Here is a 27,677-nt window from a genome sequence, read left to right as displayed (position 1 = left end):
TCGAGCATTTGAGTCATGTTCGCATAGTCCTGGGGATCTTTTCGTCTCGAGTCTAAGACGGTTACTACTCCCTGCTCAAGCTTAATCTCTAGGAGAATATAGTGGAAGCTACGCATGCATGCATAAGTCATCAATTACATTACCATAACCTGGACTAATAAGGGAAACCGAATATGCACAAGACAGTAACACTCACTTGAAGTTGTAAGGAAAGAGTATTATATCTTTGTTTTGATTTAATACCAACGATCGTAGCAAGTTGGCCTCGGCTTCTTTGGGATGTTTTTCAACCGTATATGCATCTATGAGATTTTTGTTAATGAACCCAATATCACCGATTTGTCTTTTCTTCAATTCGGCGATCTTCAATCTGCATAATATAGTGAGGATAATTATAAATACATGCAATGAAAGAGCTGACCTATATAGAGAGACTTAATGACAGAAGTAGTACTACTTACAGACAGTAGCAAGTGATCGTTGTTTTATCGAGGGCCTTTTGATTGTAAAATTGGAAGAAATCCTCAAATGGAACATTCAGCAGTTCAATTCCAACGAGGTCATGCTCCGGTTTAACTCTCAACGTCAAAGTACTCATCCCATCAGACTCTCTGCAGGTTTTCATGTACCAATCATGTAATCTTCGCATCATCGTTGTTAGAGATCTTTCATCTTTGACGAGAGGCTTCCCGTAATGGTATTTGTGTTCGTCCACCTCCATGATTTCATAATGTACATCGTCGGGCAGGTAATCTCCAAGATTGCTATAACCGGCCACCATCCTCGGATCATTAGCGACGATGTCTTTTGACACCTTGAGCGGGGGGCACGATTGGTTCGCTTGTTCGCCAAGCTGGGCAATTTTTTCCCAGCTCGTCGTTCTTTTAACCTTTGATCACTGACAGTACTTCCCGACCGCTCCGCTTCGGCATATGTCTTTGCAAGAATGCGCTCATAGTTGCCTCTCGGCGGAGACTTTGGTGGTTTTGTCAGGGCAGCCAGAGTGCGCTTTGCTTTCACCGGATCTACCTTCTCCTCCGGAGGTGGATGTTTCTTTGCTTTCACCCCTTCAAAGAAGTTTGTCACTTCGGCTCGCACGATCTTCCTGGTTTCCTCCTCGGTCCTCTCCTATGGTAACTTCTCTGGAGTCTTCAGAGAAGGACCGAATCTGTATTGCCTCCTGCCTCTGGCAGCTGTACTGCTAGACGCCGGCAGAGCAGACGGAGCGGCTGCGGCTGTCTTCTTTCCTTGCTTACGAGGCGGAGGAGAAGGACTACGACGCGCCGGAGCAGCCGCAGCGACGGCGGGTCTCTTCCGCCCTTGCTGACAAGGCGGAGAAGGAGGAGGCTGGCTGCTCTGGTGCGCCGGCGCATGCGGAGAAGGAGGCTGAGTGCCCTGATCACTCGCCGGAGGAGGAGGCGGAGTGCCGCCACGCGCCGGAGAAGGAGGCTGAGTGCCCTGATCACTCACCGGAGGAGGAGGCGGAGGAGGAGGCGGACTGCCCTTACTCGCCGGAGCCGTCCAGTTCGGAAGGTTGATGAGCTCCTTCCGCCATAGGCACGGAGTCTTCAGAGCTAAACCCAGCCGAGTCTCCCCTTCACCGGTAGGGTGGTCAAGCTGGAGGTCCTCAAATCCCTCCGTTATTTCATCCACCATCACCCTAGCATATCCTTCTGGAATCGGCCGGCAGTGGTAGGTTGCGCCGGGTTCAGGAGGTAAAACAGAGCCAACAGCCGCCTTGACTTTGAAGTTCTGCCATTGCGCCATAAGTTGGCAATGTTGAGACTCCGTGATAGCATCCACGGGGTAGCTAGCAGGAGCCGCCAAGACATGCTCCAGCTGAAGCAGCTTAGTGGAAGCCACGCTGCTTCTCCGCTGAGATGGCGGGGTAGCTTCGGGGGTAGTTTCGGCATGTCGATTGATGTCTCGTTCCTCTAGCGCTTGAACCCTTTCGTGCAGCTTCTGAATTTGGGTCTGCTCCATTTTTTTCCTCCTCTCCTGGCTTTTGTAACCGCCTGCGTCCGAAAAACCAACCTTCCACGGAACGGACCCTGGCGTGCCTCGTGTCCGTCCAGGGTGCTCAGGATTCCCGAGGGCCATTGTGAGCTCGTCGTTCTCTCTGTCTGGAACGAACGTCCCTTCCTGCGCTGCATCGATATATTGCTGAATCTTCTTGACTGGTATTCTCAAAAGCTCGTTCGTCCAAACGCACCTCCCTGATACAGGGTCCAAGGTTCCGCCAGCCCCGAAGAACCAAGTCCGGCAACGGTCTGTCCAGTTCATTGTCTGTGGTTCGATCCCTTTTTCAAGCAGATCATTCTCAGCCTTGGCCCACTTAGGTCGGGCTTTGAGGTAGCCACCTGACCCCGTGCGATGGTGAAGCTTCTTCTTCGCAGCATTCTTCTTGTTTGTCGCTGACATCTTCTTACTCTTTTCCGATGTCTTGTGGGCCACAAATGCGGGCCAGTGATCTCTGATCTTCTCATACCGGCCGATGAATTCTGGTGTCTCTTCTTTGTCGACAAACGTTTTCAGCTCATTCTTCCACCTCCTGAATAGGTCTGCCGTCTTCTTAAGAGCATGAGACTTGATTAATTGCTCTTTAACTGGCTTCTCCGGATCCTCCTCTGGCGGTAGGGTGAAATTTGCCTTCAGCTCAGTCCAAAGATCATCTTTCTGCATATCATTGACATAAGACACCTCAAGGTCTTCCTTCTTAGGCTTATACCATTGGTGGATGCTGATCGGGATCTTGTCCCTAACTAGAACCCCGCACTGAGCACCAAATGCATCCTTTGTCTGGATGGGTCGGTTCAATCGGTTGGCCGTCGCGCGCGATTGCTGTGATCTCAAACCTTTCATCCGAGCGCAACTTTCTCTTCGGGCCTCATCTCTTTACCGCAGTTGTGCTCGATCCGGAGGGCTAGAAAAAAGAAGAAAGACGAGTGTTAATTAATATGTGTACATACCAAAACAATGAATGCATCAATTAGCTAGTCAGCACAGGCTTAACTAATATATTTACCTGGCCGGACTCTGTTCGGTCACCGGAGCCGTCACCACGGGCTCCTTCTTGCACCAGCATTGGGTCACCGGAGCCATCATAATCATGTCTTTCCTCCTCCACTCTTCGATCACCGTAGCCTGCTTCTTCACCCTGTTCTTCCAGACCATCATTGTCGTTAAGATACGACAAGATATCACCTCTGGCTAAGATTATGTCCCCCAACACCTCTTCTGCTTGCTCGTCTCGTCCGTGCTCCATTGTTTCTGCAAATATTACAACATGGAAATTATTACACAAACATGACAGCAGGTGGTTAGTGCAAACGTAGACCTAGCTTATTCCGGGTTTGGGGTGGCCTCGGCAACGCTTCAAGGGTAGGGGCGCGACGGGAGGGGGTAGGAGACCGACATCGTTTTTTTCTACGGTTTGGGTGTCCTCGAGAGTTTTGGTCGAGCGAGAGGGCCGGGGGGTGCTCCCGTGGTATAAGTTATCACGGTCGAGAGGGGGTATAAATATCGACCGTCCATCATGTCGAAGTTATCTGGGAGGGAGTTATATATATCGACAACGACGACATACATACATGGGAAAATAATGTTATCGGGGAGGGGGTATATCGACCCCCCCCACGTGTTGAAGTTATCGGGAGGGGGTTATATCGACAACGACAATGAACGTACATGGGAAAATAATATTATCGGGGAGGGGGTATATCGACCCCCCTCGTGTTGAAGTTATCGGGAGAGGGGTATATCGACGACGACAGACCCGATAAAACATAAGAAAACGAAGAAGAAACAAAAAGAGGAGAAGAAGAAAAGGAATAGAGGAGAAGATCGAAGAAAAAGAAGAAGAAAAAAAAGAGGAGAAGAAGAAAGGAATAGAGGAGAGAAGAAGAAAAAATAGAATTTTTTCTATTTTTTCTTCTTCTCTTCTATTCCTTTCTTCTTCTCCTCTTCTTTTTCTTCTTTTTTCCTCTTCTTATTTATTTCTCCTCTTCTTCCTCTCCTCTTCTTCTCCTTTCTTCCTCTTCTTATTTTCCTTTTTCCTCTCATTCATAAAAAAATGTTCAAATAGAAAATTTCGAAAAAAGTAAAGGTTTTGCCTAATGCATTGTTCATATGAATATACAAACATTTGCATATTCTACAATAATTAATATCACCAAAAAAATCTATGAACAGAAAAAAATCCTAACTTTTCTAAAAATCTATCTTTTGCATATATACATGAATATATACACAGAGAACATATATACATGAACATACATATATATACACACAGAACATATATACATGAACATACATATATACATTTTTATAAAAATGCAATAAAAAGATAGGGAGGAAGGGGGCAGTGCCGGCCCTGACCAAGGCGACGGCGGCGCGTCGGGGCAGGGGCAGAGGCGACGGCGGCGTGGTCGGGGCAGGGGCAGAGGCGTCGGCGGCGAAGGGCGGGGCAGGGCGACGGCGACGACAGGGACGGGCCGGGGCGGCGCGTGTCGGGGCAGGGGCGCGGCTGACGGCGAGGGCGCGGGCAACGGCGACGGCGGGGGCGGCGGGCGGCGGGCGGCATCGGGGCAGCCTGGCGGCGTCAGCGTCGTCGGGGCAAACTGCAGATGAACTCTGAAAAATTTTCTAAGTGTTTGCTTATATAGCAAAGCCTTTAGTCCCGGTTCATGGCGCCAACCGAGACTAAAGGTAGGCATTAGTCCCGGTTGGTGCCACCAACCGGGACCAAAGCCCTCTTTTCAGCAGCGCAAAGGGCGGGAAGCGGCGGCCTTTGGTCCCGGTTGGTGGCACCAACCGGGACTAAAGGGGGGGCATTGGTCCCGGTTGGTGCCACGAACCGGTACCAATGCACCCCTTTAGTCCCGGTTGGTGGCACCAACCGGGACCAAAGGCCTCTTGCTGCCCGCGTCGCGGCCAAAAGTTTAGTCCCACCTCGCTAGTTGAGAGGGGCTCGGAGTGGTTTATAAGCCCCGCTGCGGCTGTTGTCTCGAACTCCTCTGTATAGCAGGCTTCTGGGCCTAACTTTGGCGCGCTGCCCGTTGAGCCCTCTAGCCCTTCTGGGCCTGTATTTGCAAACCCGAGGGTTGGAAGGCCCAGCGGGCAGCGCCCCAACAATTTTTTTTGCTGTATTTAGTTTTTTTGTTTTCTTTTTTGCTTTATTTCTTTTGTTTTGTTTCTACTTACAACAAAAAACTTATTTATTTTATTTTATTTTGTTTCTAATTACTTATTTATTTTACTTTATGATAATTCTTTTTGCTATTAAAGTTTCTATCAAAAAAGTTCTTTACGAAAATTCTTTTTGCTGTATTTAGTTCTTTTGTTTTCTTTTTTGCTTTATTTATTTTGTTTTGTTTCTACTTACAACAAAAAAATTATTTATTTTATTTTATTTTGTTTCTAATTATTTATTTATTTTACTTTATGATAATTCTTTTTGCTATTAAAGTTTCTATCAAAAAAAGTTCTTTATGAAAATTCCTTTTGCTTTTAATGATTTTGAACAGAAAATACTTCGATAATTTTAGTTGCATCAATTTTATATGATTTTAGTTTCAATAATACTAGAGGTTTCTTATAATGTTTTGAACAGAAAATACTTTGTTAATTTTAGTTTCATAAATTTTATTAAAGTTTATTTTATTTTGTCGGAACACAAGAAGTCCGGATTTGTAATAAGTTATTAAAAATAAAAAAGAGGCGCAATGCTCGTTGATTTGCTTCAAGCCTTTCGGAATAGTGTAGACTGCACTGCACATAGCTCCACTGCAGCAATATTTTCAATAGCTTCTCAAATCCTTTGTCAGGCACAGCATTCTCTGCCTTCCACTGCAGCAATTCCAGTACGGTACCGAGCTTTGTGTTGCCATCTTCGCAATTGGGGTACAACCCTTTTTTGTGATCCTCTAACATGCGATCGAACTTCAGCTTCTTCTTTTGACTTTCGCATTGCGTCCTTGCATCGACAATGACCCGACCGAGATCATCATCATCGGGCACTGGTTCCTCTTGATCTTCAACAGCTTCCCCCCTTGCAGCATCATTGGGCACATCGTCTGGTTCCTTTTGATCTTCAGCAACTTCCCCCGTTGCAGCATCACCGTATTCAAGGGGCACATAGTTGTCATCGTCCTCTTCTTCTTCGCCGTCTTCCATCATAACCCCTATTTCTCCGTGCCTCGTCCAAACATTATAGTGTGGCATGAAACCCTTATAAAGCAGGTGGGTGTGAAGGATTTTCCGGTCAGAGTAAGACTTCGTATTCCCACATATAGGGCATGGACAACACATAAAACCATTCTGCTTGTTTGCCTCAGCCACTTCGAGAAAATTATGCACGCCCTTAATGTACTCGGAGGTGTGTCTGTCACCGTACATCCATTGTCGGTTCATCTGCGTGCATTATATATAATTAAGTGTGTCAAAAACCATTACAAAACATCATGAATAAATAATTAAGTGACCAAATTAATAGAAGTTCATCATCACATTAAAACCAAAGTACATACATAGTTCTCATCTAACAACATATATATAGCTCTCCAGAGCATCTAATTAATTAAACCATATATTGAAACTATGTAAAACATTTCAATGCGAAAACAAATGCGATCATAATCGCAACCAAGGTAACAATTGATCCAACGGCATAATGATACCAAGCCTCGGTATGAATGGCATATTTTCTAATCTTTCTAATCTTCAAGCGCATTGCATCCATCTTGATCTTGTGATCATCGACGACATCCGCAACATGCAACTCCAATATCATCTTCTCCTCCTATATTTTTTTAATTTTTTCCTTCAAGTAATTGTTTTCTTCTTCAACTAAATTTAACCTCTCGACAATAGGGTCGGCTAGAATTTCGGTTCAACCACCTCCTAGATAAATAAAATCTATGTCACGTTGGTCGGTATATTTGTCATAAACAATAAATGAACCAAATAGTTATAAAAAGATAATATATACCACATCCGAATCATAGACAGGACGAGGGCCGACGGGGGCGGATACCAAAACCATCGCACTATGTAATAAGAAGGAATAATAAAAGTAACAAAATTAGACAAGTATCTATCTAAAGTAAGAATTTTTTTCCTTTCAGAAAGAAGATAAGAACAAGAGGCTCACCATGGTGGTGCTGGCGACGAGATCGGCGCGGGCGATCGACGGCGGTGAAGACGGGGACGGGACGTGACGGACCGCTAAACCTAGACAAATCTCGGGGAAAATGGAGCTCGGAGGTCGAGTTTCGAGAGGAGAAAGATTAACTAGTGTGGCTCGGACATTTCATCGAACACCTCATGTGCATAGGAGGTGAGCTAGAGCACCCAAATGCCCTCCCCTCGCCGGCCAGAAAAAACAGAGCACTGTGGAGTGCTCTGCTGTGGCGATGGGGTATATATAGGGAACTCATTGGTCCCGGTTCGTGGCACCAACCGGGACTAAAAGCCTGTGGTCCCGGTTGGTGCCACGAACCGGGACCAATGCCCCCTTTAGTCCCGGTTGGTGGCATCAACCGGGACCAAAGGCCTTGTGCTGCCCCGCCTCAAAAGTTTAGTCCCACCTCGCTAGTTGAGAGGGCTCGAGAGTGGTTTATAAGCGCTGCTGCGCCCACCCTCTCGAACTCCTCTCAACTGCAGGCTTTCGGGCCTAACCGTTCTCTTTGCCTGTGGGGCCTACTGGGCCTTCTGTGGTGGCCCAGTAGGTGGCATAATTTTTTTCTCTGTTTTTTGTTTTCTCTTTTGCTTTATTTGTTTTGTTTTGTTTCTACTTACAACAAAAAACTTATTTGTTTTATTTCTAATTACTTATGTATTTTACTTTAATTATTTTATTTTTATTTATTTTACTGCTGCTATTTTTATTTATTTTACTGCTGCTATTTTTATTTAATTTATTAAGGTTTATTTATTTTAGTTACTATAGTTTAATTTATTTTATTTTATTAAGGTTTATTTATTTTTATTTACTATAAAAAAATGAACATAGATGCGCCTATAGAGAAAATTCAACCTAAATTCATAATAAATTTTTATGAAATTCAAAGAAATTTACTGTGAATTTAGGTCAAATTCCCTGTATAAGGGCATCTATTTTCACTTTGAAAGGAGCTCAACAAGGCAGAGAGGGACGGGCTTATACACTGGTGTGAGCGCCCTTCGGTTGGGGAGGTGGGACTAAACACTGGCCGCAACTAGGACCAGCCCTTTAGTCTCGGTTTGTGGTATGAACCGGGACTAAAGGGTGGTGGGCCAGGAGCGTGGCCTATTGGTCCCGGTTTGTCCCACCAACCGGGACCATAGGGTCCGGACGAATCGGGACCAATGCCCCTACGAGGCCCGGCAGGCCCCTGGCCGCACGAACCGGGACCAATGCTCACATTAGTCCCGGTTCGTGACTGAACCGGGACTAATGTGAATATTGCCCTGTGACCAAAGCCCAGTTTTCTACTAGTGCATGGTGTGGTCAGCGCTGAGTCCTGGACTCGACATGGTATTGGTAAGCAGTGGAACTCTACATCACAAGTCTGCAGGAATCGCCATGTGATGGTGGCTAGAATTGCTTGTTTCTCTACATCGTGGAGAGGTGTTTCATTATTATTCACAAAAGAAGGGTCAAGCAGAGTACATTGCCTTGCGGACGATACAATATCAAGAAGACAAACAACACAACGTTGATCCCAGGATTAGCAACCACACCCACAACGATCGAAAATAAGAGAACTCGCGTAGGGAGACGGGACACAGAGCATCTCGACGGTACCCGTGCGAGGCACATGCGCCTCCATAGCACAGCAACGACTTCAAAGTCGTCTGGGCCAACATTACTTGTCTCAAATTCATCTCAAGAATGTGGTAGAACTAATAATTAATGTACTCTTAACTTGGTCCTAACTTTTCTCCTTCAAACTTGGCAGGGAGTTAATGTACCAGTAAACTTGCTGCCAATTTATAGTGAAAGTTGGCTAGAGACTGGAAATATATATTCATAACTTGACGCAACTTTTACCAATTTGACTGGAAATAGTCTGGAATCAATGTAGCCGTAAATTGGTCTGACTTTGTACAAGATCTGGTTCAAACTAATTACGTACTTCTTTGATTTTCCGTTGGGCGGACTCTGAACAAGTAGAGCACCGAGTAAACAGCACACAACGCTGATGAAGTCGTACAATTTATACGAAAGTTGGCCTAACTCTCTGCGTTCATCTTTCCTACACAAAGGAGGTGATCGCGGTTTCTTTGACGCTGCTGACAAAGATTTCTCTGTGACAATTTTTAGTTGCATGAATAATTTTACGATGTATTCCTTCCCGTTCCAAAATACTTTCGACGGAGGGAGTAGTTTGTGTGGCGTTGCGGTAATACGCTTCAGTAATTACTTACAATCTGAGATTCATACACAAAGGGGATGTAGCTCAGATGGTAGAGCGCTCGCTTAGCATGCGAGAGGTACGGGGATCGATACCCCGCATCTCCACCTTTTTTTTATTCTTTTTCCCAGTCCATTTGGTTGATTCTTTGTAACGCACTCCATTTTTTTTTACAGCAAAATCTTTATTACAATTGCACATCTTTCTCCAGCCAAAGTAACAGCGTATACCATGAGACGGCTGGCAAAAAATATGTTAAAAAAACAAGCCAGCATATGCATTCACATGACAGGATTATGCAAGAGAACAGCAAATTTCACAAAGGAACCACTCTTATTGTTCTTTCGAATATTCACATGATCACAAATCTACCAGGACAGCAGCGTCAACAAGGTATAACATTTAGCTAACCCAAAGTGCATCATCATATCCATGAAATAGTTAGGAATTTCATCCGAAATGACAAAAAAAAAAGCAGCAGATGGAAAACTCAGCACATTATTAGAGGGGAAGCATCAGAATGGGGCAGGGGATGAACTCAGCCAGTAAATTCCCATCGACTTGCTTTGAGTGGATTGCCTCCATGCTAAGGACGACCAGGTCTAACTCCAAATCATCTGCGACCTCTGCGATGATAGCTGTTGGCTTCTTTCCTTCTCCAAGGCGCTCCATCAACCCAAACTCTGTAAATCCACCTGCACAGAAGCACGAATATATCAGCACGACTGTTCGGAAATGGCATCACTCGGAAACAAGCGGCGATACAAAAACGCTGATAACCCTCGGTGAGGTTATTTCTCAATATTGGGTCTGTAATATGTGGTTAGACTCTTTTCCTTTTTCCCAAAAGGGTGTGCAATGTTTTCAATATTACAGTAAGAACCATACAGCTACACAGAGTGCTCCTTCACCCACGAGTAGATTTGACAGATATCATAACGTTTTTCTAGATCTTCAGGGGGATAACTACAATCCCTGGTTCCATTATCAAATGAAACCAGGTGTTACAACATCAAAGTTCTCTTACAAACGAAAAATAAGAAGCAAAAGGTTTTAACACTAACTACAGACCATACAAGTTCAGGAAGGCAATCAGAACGCAAAAGAAAATACAAAGCCTCATCACTGGCCATGGATTGGGAGTGATATCATACTATTGCTTTTCTATTGTTGTAGTAGGAGCTCCACTTTGTTGATTAAGTGTTCAATTTATATAGTTATTTGCTTTTTTTATCAAAAATGAAACCGATAATAAGATTGAACTAGTAGGCTAATGCAATTTATCGTGTACAAAAACTCATGTACTTGATAAGGGGCAGATCATTAAATCAAAAGAAATAAATGAAATGGTTTTAACCTTCAGAAAGATGCCATCTAATGCTTGACATTTGAGTATCATGTTCTGGGAATGACTCCTTTGGCTTATCATCAATAACTGAAATGAACAGTAGAATTATAATGCAGCGGAATTTAAGCTATGTAAACGAATATGCGCAATAGCTTAAGCACAGAAAAGGTAATGTTATAAAGGAATTAAGATCATACCAACTACTGTAATGTTTGCTCCATACTTCTTGGCTAGAGAAGTGGTTGTTGCTGCAGCCTGGTACATCATCAGCCATTATGGGTAAGCCACTATTTCCAGTGTATCCGAACTCAAGTTAAAAGGAACAAATGTTGCACTCCATGAAAGAAATAAGATCAGCTAAGAGTCCTTCATTCGAAGATTATAAAACTATGGTGTAACTAATGGGCAAAATAAAATTGCCCTGGAAATTGGCCACAATGTTTCAAGTCCTCTAAATTACCAATGCAGTGTATATGATGCTTTAGCAATGAAACGCAAACTAACTAACAAATCTGAAAAAGGAAACAGACCTGTCTTGTGCCTTCTGAAAGGTAAGGGTTGCGGTCAGTGATCGGAAGTAGAACATGCTTAACTTGGGAGAGAGCATCAATCGCTAAAGCACTTGCAGATTCATTCACTTCAGCCCTGACTGGTTACAAACAAAGCCGCAAACAAACATCAAATGGTAGGCCCCAATTCAACCATCTCTCGTATCGTACCTCTTCAAACATAAATAAAAAATAAGGATGTTCTTTAAATTTTCTTTACAAGTTGCCGTTAGTTTTCAGTTTGATTACAATCACAACAATTTTCCCTGGTAAAGAAGATAGCCAAACATGGCGAGCAATCCACTAACTTGGGTGCAGCAAACGAAGGCTACTACTACATTATCAGGATTCGCGAACCAGCAGAAGCATAAGTAGGCTTGGTCAGGCACAAACATTCTAACATCGAAGCAAAATCATCACTGGCAACCCGACTTCAAATCAGAGCGAAGGAACTAATCTTTTTTTAGGGGCGAAAGAACTAATCTTGAGCACACCTAGTGACAGCGCGAAGCCACGGCCTAGCAATTAGAATATAAATCTCAGGCCGATTCCAGTGAGAGCAGTTTGAGCACGAGCTGGTTGAAGCGTAGACAGATACCTCCGTGCCGGGCTCCCCGGCGCCGCAGCGAGACGCCGCCCTTCCTGTTGACCGGCGGGAAGGCGAGCTCCGGGGCGTGGCTCGCGCGGACGCCGGAGGCCGGCGCGGGCAGGAGCGAGCTGGCGAAGGCCATGGGGGGTCGGTTGGATCGGAGCGGCAGCGGCAGGGTGGCTTCTGGAGGGGCGTGGAAAGGGGGAGAGACGACGGAGACGGCGACGAAGTGACGAGCGACTCCGCAGGTGGTGTTCTAAGTGGGCCCCGGCCCGCTCGGCGACGACGCTGGATGGATAAGTTTCTCTTTATTTCTTTTTTTATTTTTCTTGCTAGCAACCTTTTCTCGTGTGTTGTTCTACCTATCTTTTTGTGTGCATTTTAAAATTTTATTTTTTGTGTGTGTTCCTTTTGATCTCTGTTACATTTCTTTTGTATAAAGCTTGTATATTTTCATTAATCAAGGAGTGACAAAATATCGCCCGCAACATCACATTTGGTCTTTATCACCTAAGGTGCTTGAGAAAATGCCGCACTAAGGTAGACCCTGTTGACCCAACATCTCGCAAAAGACACCTCAAAAAAATTATTCAGGGTCTTTTTTTGCAAAAAGATGCCTAGTCAGCAGGGAGGAGGATCCTCTACCCTTCGGCACCCTGCCGTTCTATCACTGACATGTGGGCCTGTTGGAAACCTGGCCCACATGTCAGTGGCACAACGTCACATGGCGCACGGCAGAGGAGCCGCATCCAGTCAGCAGGACACCTTGGCTCCTCGAACCAGTATGTCACCTGTTTGCTCATAATATGGAGTGTTGTGATCGGTTCATCACATTTTAGAAGAAGTGTGACCAAAGTGCTCATCTCCTGAGAGTTTTGTGACTTCTGGTGCACTTATCTCAATACAATTATCTATTCGAATGTTTTGACTTGTGATGGCACATATTGTGTAGTAAATTACATCAGCACGTAACATAAGTGACTTTGCATGCACGTAGATTAATTTACCCAATTGAATTAGAATTGCAGAGGAAGGAGGAATCGTTGTCCACTGGTTAGAGTTGATCCACGGCAAGCATACCTCATGCTGGGAGCGCGTGGGTCATAAATGTGGGGAAGTACCCCAAACCTCCATTCGAGCAATCAGAGAGCAATCAAAGAGGTGGGCGAGGGGCATGAAGGAAATATGCCCTAAAGGCAATAATAAAGTTGTTATTTATATTTCCTTATATCATGATAAATGTTTATTATTCATGCTAGAATTGTATTAACCGGAAACTTAGTACATGTGTGAATACATAGACAAACAGAGTATCCCTAGTATGCCTCTACTAGACTAGCTCGTTAATCAAAGATTGTTAAGTTTCCTAACCATAGACATGTGTTGTCATTTGATCAACGGGGTCACATCATTAGAGAATGATGTGATGGACAAGACCGATCCGTTAGCTTAGCCCTATGATCGTTTAGTTTATTGCTATTGCTTTGTTCATGACTTATACATGTTCCTGTGACTATGAGATTATCCAACTCCCGAATACCGAAGGAACACTTAGTGTGCTATCAAACATCACAACGTAACTGGGTGATTATAAAGATGCTCTACAGGTGTCTCCGAAGGTGTTTTGTTGAGTTGGCATAGATCGAGATTAGGATTTGTCACTCCGATTGTCAGAGAGGTATCTCTGGGCCCTCTCGGTAATGTTCATCACTATAAGCCTTGCAAGCAATGTGACTAATGAGTTAGTCACGAGATGATGCATTACGGAACAAGTAAAGAGACTTGCCGGTAACGAGATTGAACTAGGTATGGTGATACCGACGATCGAATCTCGGACAAGTAACATACCGATGACAAAGGGAACAACGCATGTTGTTATGCGGTTTGACCGATAAAGATCTTCGTAGAATATGTAGGAGCCAATATGAGCATCCAGGTTCCACTATTGGTTATTGACCGGAGATGTGTCTCGGTCATGTCTACATAGTTCTTGAACCCGTAGGGTCTGCACGCTTAACGTTCGATGACAATTTGTATTATGAGTTTATGTGATTTGATGACCGAAGGTTTTTCGGAGTCCCGGATGAGATCACGGACGTGACAAGAAGTCTCGAAATGGTCGAGACATAAAGATTGATATATTGGACCATGTTATTCGGACACCGGAAGTGTTCGAGTTGGTTTCGGATAAAACCGGAGTGCCGGAGGGGTTACCGGAACCCCCCGGGGAAGTAATGGGCCTTAGTGGGCCTTAGGAGAGAGAGAGGGCAGCAACCAGGAGGTGGCGCCCCCCCCACGGGGAGTCCGAATAGGACTAGGAGAAGGGGGCGCAGCCCCTCTTTCCCTCTCCCTCTCCCTCCCCTTCCTTCTTCTCCTACTTGGACTTGGAAAGGGGGAAACCTACTCCTACTAGGAGTAGGAATCCCCCCCTTGGGCGCGCCCCTTGTGGCCGGCTCTCCTCCTCCTCCCCTCCTTTATATACGGGGGAGGGGGGCACCCCATAGACACACAAGTTGATCTTTAGCCGTGTGCGGTGCCCCCCTCCACAGTTTTCCACCTCAGTCATATTGTCATAGTGCTTAGGCGAAGCCCTGCGCTGGTAACTTCATCATCACCGTCACCACGCCGTCATGCTAACGAACCTCTTCCTCGGCCTCAACTGGATCAAGAGTATGAGGGATGTCACCGAGCTGAACGTGTGCAGATCACGGAGGTGCCGTGCGTTTGGTACTTGGATCGCTTGGATCGCGAAGACGTTCGACTACATCAACCGCGTTACTAAACGCTTCCGCTTTCAGTCTACGAGGGTACATAGACACACTCTCCCCACTCGTTTCTATGCTTCTCCTAGATAGATCTTGCGTGATCGTAGGCAAATTTTTTGAAATAGTACGTTCCCCAACAGTGGCATCCGAGCCAGGTCTATGCGTAGATGTTATATGCACGAGTAGAACACAATGAGTTGTGTGCAATAATAGTCATACTGCTTACCAGCATGTCTTACTTTGATTTGGCGGTATTGTTGGATGAAGCGGCCCAGACCGACATTACATGACCGCGTTCATGAGACTGGTTCTCGCTGTGCTTCGCACATCGCACATAGGTGGCTAGTGGGTGTCTGTTTATCCAACTTTAGTTGAATCGAGTGTGACTACGCCCGGTCCTTATTGAAGGTTAAAACAACACACTTGATGAAAAATCGTTGTGGTTTTGATGCGTAGGTAAGAACGGTTCTTACTAGAAGCCCGTAGCAGCAACGTAAAACTTGCAACAACAAAGTAGAGGACGTCTAACTTGTTTTTGCAGGGCTTGCTGTGATGTGATATGGTCAAGACGTGATGATATATAAATTGTTGTATGAGATGATCATGTTTTGTAACAGTTATCGGCAACTGGCAGGAGGCATATGGTTGTCGCTTTATTGTATGAAATGCAACCGCCATGTAATTGCTTTACTTTATCACTAAGCGGTAGCGATAGTTGTAGAAGCAATAGTTGGCGAGACGACAACGATGCTACGATGATGATCAAGGTGTCAAGCCGGTGACGATGGTGATCATGACGGTGCTTTGGAGATGGAGATCAAAGGCACAAGATGATGATGGCCATATCATATCACTTATTTGATTGCATGTGATGTTTATCTTTTTATGCATCTTATTTTGCTTAGTACGACGGTAGCATTATAAGATGATCTCTTACTAAATTTAATGGTACAAGTGTTCTCCCTGAGTATGCACCGTTGCAATAGTTTGTCGTGCCGAGACACCACGTGATGATCGGGTGTGATAAGCTCTACGTTCACATACAACGGGTGCAAGCCAGTTTTGCACACGCAGAATACTCGGGTTAAACTTGATGAGCCTAGCATATGCAGATATGGCCTCAGAACACTGAGACCAAAAGGTCGAGCGTGAATCATATAGTAGATATGATCAACATAGTGATGTTCACCATTGAAAACTACTCCATCTCACGTGATGATCGGACATGGTTTAGTTGATATGGATCACGTGATCACTTAGATGATTAGAGGGATGTCTGTCTAAGTGGGAGTTCTTAAGTAATATGATTAATTGAACTTTAATTTATCATGAACTTAGTACCTGATAGTATTTTGCATGTCTATGTTGTTGTAGATAAATGGCCCGTGCTACTGTTCCGTTGAATTTTAATGCGTTCCTAGAGAAAGCTAAGTTGAAAGATGATGGTAGCAACTACACGGACTAGGTCCGTAACTTGAGGATTTTCCTCATTGCTGCACAGAAGAATTACGTCCTGGAAGCACCGCTGGTGCCAAACCCGCTGCAGGAGCAACTCTGGACGTTATGAACGTCTGGCAGAGCAAAGCTGATGACTACTCGATAGTTCAGTGTGCCATGCTTTATGGCTTAGAACCGGGACTTCAATGACGTTTTGAACGTCATGGAGCATATGAGATGCTCCAGGAGTTGAAGTTAATATTTCAAGCAAATGACCGGATTGAGAGATATGAAGTCTCCAATAAGTTCTACAACTGCAAAATGGAGGAGAATAGTTTTGTCAGTGAACATATACTCAGAATGTCTGGGTACCACAATCACTTGACTCCGCTGGGAGTTAATCTTCCGGTTGATAGTGTCATTGATAGAGTTCTTCAATCACTGCCACCAAGCTACAAAAGCTTCGTGATGAACTATAATATGCAAGGGATGGATAAGACAATTCCCCAGCTCTTCGCGATGCTAAAGGCTGCAGAGGTAGAAATCAAGAAGGAGCATCAAGTGTTGATGGTTAACAAGAACACTAGTTTCAAGAAGAAGGGCTAAGGGAAGAAGGGGAACTTCAAGAAGAACGGCAAGCAAGTTGCTGCTCAAGTGAAGTAGCCCAAGTCTGGATCTAAGCCTGAGACTGAGTGCTTCTACTACAAAGGGACTGGTCACTGGAAGCGGAACTGCCCCAAGTATTTGGCGGATAAGAAGGATGACAAAGTGAAAGGTATATTTGATATACATGGTATTGATGTGTACCTCAGTAATGCTCGTAGTAGCGCCTGGGTATTTGATATTGGTTATGTTGCTCACATTTGCAACTTGAAACAGGGGCTACGAATTAAGCAAATATTGGCTAAGGACGAGGTGACGATGCGCGTGGGAAATGGTTCCAAAGTCGATGTGATCGCCGTCGGCACGCTGCCTCTACATCTACCTTCGGAATTAGTTTTAGACCCGAATAATTGTTATTTGGTGCCAGCGTTAAGCATGAACATTATATCTGGATCTTGTTTGACGCGAGACAGTTATTCATTTAAATCAGAGAATAATGGTTGTTCTATTTATATGAGTAATATCTTTTATGGTCATGCACCCTTGATGAGTGGTCAATTTTTATTGAATCTCGATAGTAGTGATACACATATTCATAGTATTGAAGCCAAAAGATATAAGTTCAATAATGATAGTGCAACTTAATTGTGGCACTGCCGTTTAGGTCATATTGTTGTAAAGCGCATGAAGAAACTCCATACTGATGGGCTTTTGGAATCACTTGATGCTTGCGAACCATGCCTCATGGGCAAGATGACTAAGACTTCGTTCCCGGAACAATGGAGCGAGCAACAGACGTGTGGGAAATAATACATACTGATGTATGTGGTCCGATGAGTGTTGATGCTCGTGGTGGGTATCGTTATTTTCTGACCATCACATATGATTTGAGCAGATATGGGTATATCTACTTGATGAAAAATAAGTCTGAAACATTTCAAAAGTTCAAAGAATTTCAGAGTGAAGTGAAAAATCATCATAACAAGAAAAATAAGTTTCTATGATCTGATCGTGGAGGAGAATATTTGAGTTACGAGTTTGGTCTTCATTTGAAACAATGCGGAATAACTTCGCAATTAACTCACGCCACCTGGAACACCATAGCGTAATGGTGCGTCCGAATATCGTAACCGCACTTTATTAGATATGGTGCGATCTATGATGTCTCTTATTGATTTACCGATGTCGTTTTGGGATTATGCTTTAGAGACGGCTGCATTCACATTAAATAGGGCACCATCTAAATCCGTTGAGACGACACCATATGAACTGTGGTTTGGCAAGAAACCCAAGTTGTCCTTTCTTAAAGTTTGGGGTTGCGATGCTTATGTGAAAAAGCTTCAACCTGATAAGCTCGAACCCAAATCAGAGAAATGTGTCTTCATAGGATACCCAAAAGAAACTGTTGGGTACACCTTCTATCACAGATCCGAAGGCAAGATATTCGTTGCTAAGAATGGGTCCTTTCTAGAGAAGGAGTTTCTGTCGAAAGAAGTGAGTGGGAGGAAAGTAGAACTTGATGAGGTAATTGTACCTTCTCTCGAATTGGAAAGTAGTTCATCACAGAAATCAGTTCCAGTGATTCCTACACCAATTAGTGAGGAAGCTAATGATGATGATCATGAAACTTCTGATCAAGTTACTACCGAACCTCATGGGTCAACCAGAGTAAGATCCGCACCAGAGTGGTACGGTAATCCTGTTCTCGAGGTCATGTTACTTGACCATGACGAACCTACGAACTATGAGGAAGCGATGATGAGCCCAGATTCCACAAAATGGCTTGAGGCCATGAAATCTGAGATGGGATCCATGTATGAGAACAAAGTGTGGACTTCGGTTGACTTGCCCGATGATCTGCAAGCCATAGAGAATAAATGGATCTTTAAGAAGAAGACTGACGCTGACGGTAATGTTATTGTCTACAAAGCTCAACTTGTTGCGAAAGGTTTTCGACAAGTTCAAGGAGTTGACTATGATGAGACTTTCTCACCCGTAGCGATGCTTAAGTCCATCCGAATCATGTTAGCGATTGCCGCATTTTATGATTATGAAATTTGGCAAATGGATGTCAAGACTGCATTCCTTAATGGATATCTTAAAGAAGAGTTGTATATGATGCAACCAGAAGGTTTTGTCGATCCAAAAGGTGCTAACAGAGTGTGCAAGCTCCAGCGATCCATTTATGGACTGGTGCAAGCATCTCGGAGTTGGAATATACACTTTGATAGTGTGATCAAAGCATATGGTTTTATACAGACTTTTGGAGAAGCCTGTATTTACAAGAAAGTGAGTGGGAGCTCTGTAGCATTTCTGATATTATATGTGGATGACATATTGTTGATCGGAAATGATACTGAATTTTTCTGGAAAGCATAAAGGAGTGTTTGAAAGGAGTTTTTCAAAGAAAGACCTCGGTGAAGCTACTTACATATTGAGCATCAAGATCTATAGAGATAGAACAACACGCTTGATAAGTTTTTTCAATGAGTACATACCTTGACAAGATTTTGAAGTAGTTCAAAATGGAACAGTCAAAGAAGGAGTTTTTGCCTGTGTTGCAAGGTGTAAAGTTGAGTAAGACTCAAAACACGACCACGGCAGAAAATAGAAAGATAATGAAAGTCATTCCCTATGCCTCAGCCATAGGTTATATAAAGTATGCTATGCTGCGTACCAAACCTTTTTGTGTACCTTGCCATGAGTTTGGCAAGGGGGTACGATATTGATCCAGGAGTGGATCACTTGACAGCGGTCAAAATTATCCTTAGAAGACCAAGGAGATATTTCTCGGTTATGGAGGTGATAAAGAGTTCATCGTAAAGAGTTACGCCGATGCAAGCTTTTACACTGATCCGGATGACTCTGAGTCTCAATCTCGATACATATTGAAAGTGGGAGCAATTAGCTAGAGTAGCTCCATGCAGAGCATTGTAGACATATAAAATTTGCAAAATACATACGGCTCTGAATGTGACAGAACCGTTGGCTAAACTTCTCTCACAAGCAAAACATGATCACACCTTAGTACTATTTGGGTGTTAATCACATAGCAATGTGAACTAGATTATTGACTCTAGTAAAACCCTTTGGATATTTGTCACATGGCGATGTGAACTAATCACATGGTGATGTGAACTATTGGTGTTAAATCACATGGCGATGTGAACTAGATTATTGACTCTAGTGCAAGTGGGAAGACTGAAGGAAATATGCCCTAGAGGCAATAATAAAGTTGTTATTTATATTTCCTTATATCATGATAAATGTTTATTATTCATGCTAGAATTGGATTAACCGGAAACTTAGTACATGTGTGGGTACATAGACAAACAGAGTGTCCCTAGTATGCCTCTACTTGACTAGCTCGTTAATCAAAGATGGTTAAGTTTCCTAGCCATAGACATGTGTTGTCCATTTGATGAACGGGACCACATCATTAGAGAATGATGTGATGGACAAGACCCATCCGTTAGCTTAGCATTATGATCGTTGAGTTTTATTGCTATTGCTTTCTTCATGACTTATACATGTTCCTCTGACTATGAGATTATGCAACTCCTGAATACCGGAGGAACACCTTGTGTGCTATCAAATGTCACAACGTAACTGGGTGATTATAAAGATGCTCTACAGGTGTCTCCGAAGGTGTTTGTTGGGTTGGCATAGATCGAGATTAGGATTTGTCACTCCGATTGTCGGAGAGGTATCTCTGGGCCCTCTCGGTAATGCAAATCACTATAAGCCTTGCAAGCAATGTGACTAATGAGTTAGTTGCGGGATGATGCATTACGGAACGAGTAAAGAGACTTACCGGTAACGAGATTGAACTAGGTATTGAGATACCGACGATCGAATCTCGGGCAAGTACATACCGATGACAAAGGGAACAACGTATGTTGTTATGCTGTTTGACCGATAAAGATCTTCGTAGAATATGTAGGAACCAATATGAGAATCTAGGTTCCGCTATTGGCTATTGACCAGAGATGAGTCTCGGTCATGTCTACATAGTTCTCAAACTCGTAGGGTCCGCACGCTAAACGTTCGATGATGATCAGTATTATGAGTTTATGTGTTTTGTTGTACTGAAGGTAGTTCAGAGTCCCGGATGAGATCACGGACATGATGAGGAGTCTCGAAATGGTCGAGACATAAAGATTGATATATTGGATGACTATATTCGGACACCGGAATGGTTCCGGGGTATATCGGATGTTTACTGGAGTACCGGGTGGTTACCGGAACCCCCCAGGGAGTCAATGGGCCTTAATTGGCCCTAGTGGAGAAAGAGGGCAGCAGGCAAGTGGTGGGGCACGCCCCCCTTAGGCCCAAACCGAATTGGTTTAGGGTTTGGGGGGGCCGCCCCCTTTCCTTCTCCTCTCCTCCTCCTTCCTCCTTCTCTTAGTAGGAATAGGAAAGGGGGGGGGGGAGGAACCTACTTGGAGTAGGATTGCCCCCCCTTGGGCGCGCCTCCTCCTAGGCCGACCCTCCCCTCCTCCCCTCCTTCATATATGGGGGAGGGGGCACCCCATAGACACACAAGTTGACAGTTGTCTTAGCCTTGTGCGGTCACTAGTAGAAAAAGGGCCATTTGTCCCGGTTCATAAGGGCCTTCTGTCCCGGTTTAGGAACCAGGACTAAAAGGTCGTTACTAATGCCCTTGGCCTTTAGTCCCGGTTCTTACACGAACCGAGACAGATGGGCCTCCACGTGGCCGCTGCGGCCAGCCCAGGCAGGGGGGCCTTTGGTCCCGGTTGGTGACACTAACCGGGACCAAAAGGCATCCACGCGTCAGCAGCTGGCTGGAGCTGAGGTTTTTGTTTTTTTAAAGGGGCTGGTTTAGGGGTTTTGGGGGTGAATTTAGGTTGTTATTAGCTAGCTAATAGAGAGAAGTGTCCTCTCTTATATCTCCATGCTTGGTTTACCAACGCTACTGCTATGCCTAAACATGGCTTAGATTGAAGTGAAGGCAACATGTGGTGCATGTCGAAAGTAATACCAATCCTAACTTGATCAAGTTTGGATTGTACTACTTTTGACATGCACCACATGCATGTTGCCTTCACTTCAATCCAATCCATGTTCATTTCACCCGCTGATATATAATAACTCTTCATGCTCGCATCATGCATCATCATATATAATAACAAGTCCTACTAATCATCATCATACAACTTCTACTCGTTATTAATAACAAGTCGTACGATCGTCATCCTCATAGTCATCGAACCAACCCTACTTATTTGCTCTTAGCACATGATCATCAGTATTAGGTAGGACCTAAACACCCTCTTTAAGGTAAAATAGCATACAACAATATAGACCCTGACTCTCCATTATGGAGAATGGAGATCATCCTGTCTCCAATTCTTGCGCTTCGCTTCCTTTTGCTTCCAAGAACCTCCTTACGACTTTCCATACATTTTTCCATTCCTTGATTTTCATGTCTCCACTTCTTTTAGAAATCCGGTATGGACAGTTGAGATTCGTAGGATGACCTGGACGTATGTTCAAAACATCAAGGCGACCACTCTGATACATCAGATGAGGCACACAATCCTCTGGGATTATCTGTTGAAAAACATAGTAATAACTTCATAGTTAGCAATGATGTACTAGTTTTAGAAGTATGCAAAAGATGCACGGATGTTGTAATAGTAAAAAACCTTACCAGGGTATCTCCATAGTAGTTACCGTAGTTCAACACGTGCACTAGTGGCACGTATTGACCATAATGTGGAGGAGTTTTACAATAGATATTGTAATTCTCAAGATCAGTAAAAAAATCCGACCAGATGATTTTTCTCCTTATAAGTTAACTCAGAGCCATCGGTGTAGTAGGTTCTATCTACCATGTTCTGCACATTGTTTGAACAATCAAAATAAGCTGTCAATGGAAATAAGCTGTCAACTATTTTGAAATGAACAATATAAATTAGTTAATAACTATGTTTGAGAAACTCACATAGCGGTAGAATTGGAGGCGTATCAACAAGGACCCAAATGTCCATATTGTCTTGCTCGATGTCAGGATCACCAAGATCCATGGTGACAAGCATACCCTCATCAAAACCATACATCTTGCAAAGTGCTTCCCATTTTTTGCAACCAAAATGGGTTACGCTCTCAAAATTGTACAACTTTACTTCAAAATCCACACCATGATGGGTCCTTAGGTGAATTTTCTTTGTTTCGAAACTTTCATGGTCTTCAAAACCCATCCTCTCCAAGACATAGCGTCTTGCATGGCATGGGATAAGCTAGTCGAATTGTAAGAGATGAAAAGTACACGTTGAAATATTTGAAGTCGTGCTTAATTACGAAAAAATAACACTTGTCGTCGTTGCGTACCGTTTCAACATCGAAGGTCTCCTCCAGCTTAATGCCGAAGCGCCGATCTTCGTCCAGGTGAGGCCTGTCGCACAGACCTCGGTCATCGTGGCACCAGTCGCACTCCCCCGGGAGACTTTCGTCGTCCAAGTACGACATTTCCTATGTTCATAATTCAAATATTAAACGTATACAATTAAATATATATACTAAAAAACCTAAGTTAGATCATTATTATTCATCACGGGTTGACTATCGGTCTGTCGAGTCTTTTCTTGAAGACTCTCAACACGGGAATGAAGGAGAAGCTACCCCCACGACAACAGTCGGGTTCTTCGTCATCTCATATATATATATGGTTGGAGACTCTCCCTCACTGATTCCTCTCTGACATTTGCGACCGTCGGTGATGGTAGCTCCTCCTTTTGTTCCCGAGTGCATTACACCAAATTGTCTAGCACACGGGAACGAAGGAGAAACTACCCCACGACAACAGTCGGGATTCTTCGTCCTCTCATATATGGTGGAGAATCGACAGACTTAAAGTCAACCCGAGGACTCATATTATAGGACTCATATTGACATGGAGATTTGGCTGGTCTCACCTCGAGGTCGGAGGGGGGTCGGTGACGGGGAAGACGGCACGGATGATGGAGGGGGCTCCTAGATTTCTGTAAAAACAAAAACCCTATAAGCTATCAAGTAATCAAATGCATACGCCTTGCATAATGCTCTCCAATTTTAGCATTCAAAGTAGGAGTACTTTTCCAATTTGAGCATTCAATAAGCAAAAGCAAATCGTAAAATAAAGTAGTATTCAAATTAGCATGCATTCAATTATAAGCAAAACTACATCATCTCTTGTGTCCGTACATCGTCGAATATTATCACTAATACTCCTCGAATACTATCATACATATAGCATCGCTAATACAGCTAGAACCGTAGCGCCCGACGGGTATCGGCGCGGGCCGTGGACACCCAAAGAGAAGGAACCATCACAAGATCATAGCTCCAGTGAGATCCCTGAAGAACCTGCCAGGTATTGTCGAACCTGCCCTCCAACGCAACCATGTAGCGACGGATGTGCTCGTCCTCCTCGCTGACACGGTGATGTACCACCTCCGCGGTGTCCGGAAGCCTCGGCACCGTCACTGGCCCACGCGACCGCCACCAAACAAGGATCGGGTCAACGACGGGCTGGCTCCTCACCAACCTACGCCCCCCGGAAGGTAGCACCTCCTAATACCAGCCCGGCGGAGCCCAGTCCCGGACATGGCCCCTCTGATCAAGCCGGCCTCCTCCGCTGAGTCGACGACGAGGATGCGGGATAGGCATCGTTGATGCCGATGCGGGAATAATTGCTTCAACTAAAGAAATAAACTATTTCTATTAATTTTCTTGCTAAAAATAAACTACTTCTATAGTAAAATAAAGTAGTTTTATTAAATCAACTAGTTCAACTACTAAGCACTTACTATAAATAAAATAAAGTAGTACTTACTAAAAATAAACTACTTCTATAGTAAAATAAAGTTGTTTTACTAAATCAACTAGTTCAACTACTTAACACTTATTATAAATGAAATAAAGTAGTACTTACTAAAAATAAACTACTTATATATATAGTAAAATGAAGTAGTTTTATTAAATCAACTAGTTCAACTACTAAGCACTTACTATAAATGAAATAAAGTAGTACTTACTAAAAATAAACTAGTTTAACTTGTTCTATTATTTTTCTAACTAATTATATTAAACACTTTCTCTTCTTATTTTCCTTTTTCCTCTCCTGCTTTTTCTTCTAAATATAAACATATACATAAATGACTTTGATCATACACAATTTCCCTATACATACACAATATGAACATATACATAAATTGACAAAGAAAATTCTATGAAAAAAATCATTAAAATTCTATGAACAAATTACAACAGAAAAAAATCATAAAAATTCTATGAACAGAAAAAATCATAAAAATTGACATATTCTTTGCATATATATGAACATACGAACATTTGCATATTCAACAATAATATCACCAAAAAATCTATGAACAGAAAAAAATTCTAACACAATATGAACAAATTACAACAACTCAATTAACTACACATCTAAATTAGGAAAATTCATATATATGAGCTCACTACGCAAGGGGGCGGCGACGAGGAGGCAGGGCACGGGGATGGCGACGGCGAGGGGCGCGGCGACGGTGAGGGGCGCGACGACGGGCGACGATGAAGCAGGGCACAGCAACGGCGACGGTGAGGGACGTGGCGACGGGCGACGAGGAGGCAGGGCCGGCGACGTCTGTGCAGGGGGGGCGCGGGGCGGCGACGGCGTCTGGACGGCGCGGGATGGCGTCGGGGCGGCACGGGATGGCGTCGAAGGCAGGGCGACGACGGCGACGGCGAGGCGCAGAGGGGCAGCCTGGCGGCGTCGTCGGGGCGGGGAAGACGAACTGAATGAAAATTTTCACAAGTGCTAGTTATATAGACGAAGCATTGGTCCCGGTTCGTGAGAGCTACCGGGACGAATGCCACATTTAGTCCCGGTTGGTGTCACCAACCAGGACCAAAGGCCTCTTTTCAGCAGCCCAAAGGGCGGGAAGCGGAGGCCTTTGGTACCGGTTGGTGGCAACAACCGGTACTAAAGGGCGGCATTGGTCCCGGTTGATGCTACGAACCGGTACCAATGCTCCCCTTTAGTCTCGGTTGGTGCCACCAACTGGGACCAAAGGCCTTGTGCAACGGCGTGGTGGTGGGAGTTTAGTCCCACCTTGCTAGTTGAGAGGGGCGCGCAGCGGTTTATAAGCCCCACTGCCGCACCCCTCTCGAGCTCCTCTCCATTGCAGGCTTACGGGCCTAATTGTCACTGCTATGCCTGATGGGCCTACTGGGCCTTCTGCGGGCCTGAATCCTGGCCCATGGATGGGTTTCTAGTCGTATTCACGCCGTGGTGGCCCAGTAGGTGGCATATTTTTTATTTTTCCCTGTTTTTTGTTTTCTTTTTTGCTTTATTTATTTTGTTTTTTTCTACTTACAACAAAAAACTTATTTTATTTTATTTTATTTTGTTTCTAATTACTTATGTATTTTACTTTATGATATTTCTTTTTGCTATTAAAGTTTCTAACAAAAAAAGTTCTTTATGAAAATTCTTTTTGCTTTTAATGATTTTGAACAGAAAATACTTTGATAATTTTAGTTGCATCAATTTTATATAATTTTAGTTTCAATAATACTAGAGGCTGCTTATAATGTTTTGAACAAAAAATACTTTGATAATTTTAGTTTCATAAATTTTATTTATGTTATTAAAGTTTATTTTATTTTATTTTGTTTCTACTTATATATTTTATTAAAGTTTATATTATTTTGTTTCTAATTACTTATTTATTTTATTTTATGATACTTCTTTTTGCTATTAAAGTTTGTAACAAAAAAGTTCTTTATGAAAATTCTTTTTGCTTTTAATGATTTTGAACAGAAAATACTTTGATAATTTTAGTTGCATCAATTTTATATATTTTTAGTTTCAATAATACTAGAGGTTTATCTTCAGTGTTCAAAATGTACCATTCAAAGCCATATCATCAATTTTCAACCCTTTCTGACTTCATTTGCTATTTTTCATGCATTTACTGATTATTTTGAGCTATGAAACCCTGAAATTGAAAAGCATTTCAAATGAACTCTGAAAAAGTTAAAAGTTGGCATGGTATCATCATTTCATCCACATAGCATGTGCAAGAAAGTTGAGAGGGTTACGGCAAAAACTGGATGCACTTCGTGTACAAAACGGACAATCTCATACACGCCCAAGAAGCCTAGCAGGTTCACACAAGGGTTCTTCGTCACGTGCATCACGTCGATCGAAGAGCGGACCTCTAGGACTTTCCAGTAGGGTAGGTCCCAAAATATAGATTTCTTCTTCCACATAGGTGCGCGTGCCTCAGCGTCATTCGGAACAGCTAGTCCGCCGGGACCCTTTCCAAAGATTACGTGTAAATCATTGACCATAGCAAGTACGTGATCACCGGTACGCATGGCGGGCTTCTTCCGGTGATCTGCCTCGCCTTTGAAATGCTTGACTTTCTTTCGACATTGATGGTTGGTCGGAAGAAATCGACGATGGCCCAGGTACACATTCTTCCTGCATTTGTCTAGGTATATACTTTCGGTGTCAGCTAAACAGTGCGTGCATGCGTGGTATCCCTTGTTTGTCTGTTCTGAAAGGTTACTGAGAGCGGGCCAATCGTTGATGGTTACAAACATCAACGCGTGCAGGTTAAATTCCTCATGTCTGTGCTCATCCCACGCACGTACACCGTTTCCATTCCACAGCTGTAAAGTTCTTCAACTGATGGCCTTAGGTACACATCAATGTCGTTGCCGGGTTGCTTAGGGCCTTGGATGAGAACTGGCATCATAATGAACTTCCGCTTCATGCACATCCAAGGAGGAAGGTTATACATACATAGAGTCACGGGCCAAGTGCTGTGATTGCTGCTCTACTCCCCGAAAGGATTAATGCCATCCACGCTTAAACCAAACCAACATTCCTTGGGTCACGTGCAAACTCAGCCCAGTACTCTCTCTCGATTTTTCTCCATTTTGACCCGTCAGCGGGTGCTCTCAACTTCCCGTCTTTCT

The 27,677-nt window shown here is 43.7% G+C and overlaps 1 protein-coding gene and 1 non-coding gene across 5 annotated transcripts; one reads left to right on the top strand and one right to left on the bottom strand.

The window, feature by feature from the left end:
- The first annotated feature begins 9,429 nt into the window (after positions 1-9,429).
- On the top strand, positions 9,430-9,502 carry TRNAA-AGC (transfer RNA alanine (anticodon AGC)). Its single transcript has one exon. It is a non-coding gene; the product is annotated as a tRNA-Ala (tRNA).
- Positions 9,503-9,709: 207 nt separating this feature from the next.
- LOC109746610 (uncharacterized) lies at positions 9,710-12,164 on the bottom strand. 4 transcript variants are annotated; one of them, XM_020305725.4, is made up of 6 exons: positions 11,890-12,149; positions 11,786-11,809; positions 11,274-11,392; positions 10,941-10,998; positions 10,753-10,830; positions 9,710-10,090 (listed from the first exon to the last, which is right to left on the bottom strand). In XM_020305725.4, exons 1-6 carry the CDS (start codon positions 12,020-12,022, stop codon positions 9,897-9,899), a joined length of 606 nt encoding a protein of 201 aa, XP_020161314.1. In that variant the 5' UTR covers positions 12,023-12,149; the 3' UTR covers positions 9,710-9,896. The 4 variants fall into 4 exon arrangements, with proteins under 4 accessions (XP_020161314.1, XP_020161315.1, XP_020161316.1 ...); XM_020305726.4 differs by lacking the exon at positions 11,786-11,809 and having other exon boundaries at positions 11,890-12,164; XM_020305727.3 differs by lacking the exon at positions 10,753-10,830 and having other exon boundaries at positions 11,890-12,156.
- Between the last annotated feature and the right edge of the window lie 15,513 nt (positions 12,165-27,677).

This window comes from Aegilops tauschii, chromosome 5, assembly GCF_002575655.3.
Source record: "Aegilops tauschii subsp. strangulata cultivar AL8/78 chromosome 5, Aet v6.0, whole genome shotgun sequence".
NCBI classification, from domain to species: domain Eukaryota; kingdom Viridiplantae; phylum Streptophyta; class Magnoliopsida; order Poales; family Poaceae; genus Aegilops; species Aegilops tauschii.
Note: the sequence above shows the minus strand (reverse complement) of the source record. Positions and strands in the feature narration are given on the sequence as shown.

Excerpts from the sequence above, each read along its gene's own strand:
- LOC109746610 (XM_020305725.4), bottom strand. The coding sequence starts at position 12,022 with ATGGCCTTCGCCAGCTCGCTCCTGCCCGCGCCGGCCTCCGGCGTCCGC. Across the intron at positions 10,999-11,273 it reads TTTCAGAAGGCACAAGACAG|GCTGCAGCAACAACCACTTC; the intron begins GTCTGTTTCCTT and ends ATGATGTACCAG. Across the intron at positions 10,831-10,940 it reads AGCAAACATTACAGTAGTTG|TTATTGATGATAAGCCAAAG; the intron begins GTATGATCTTAA and ends TGTTCATTTCAG.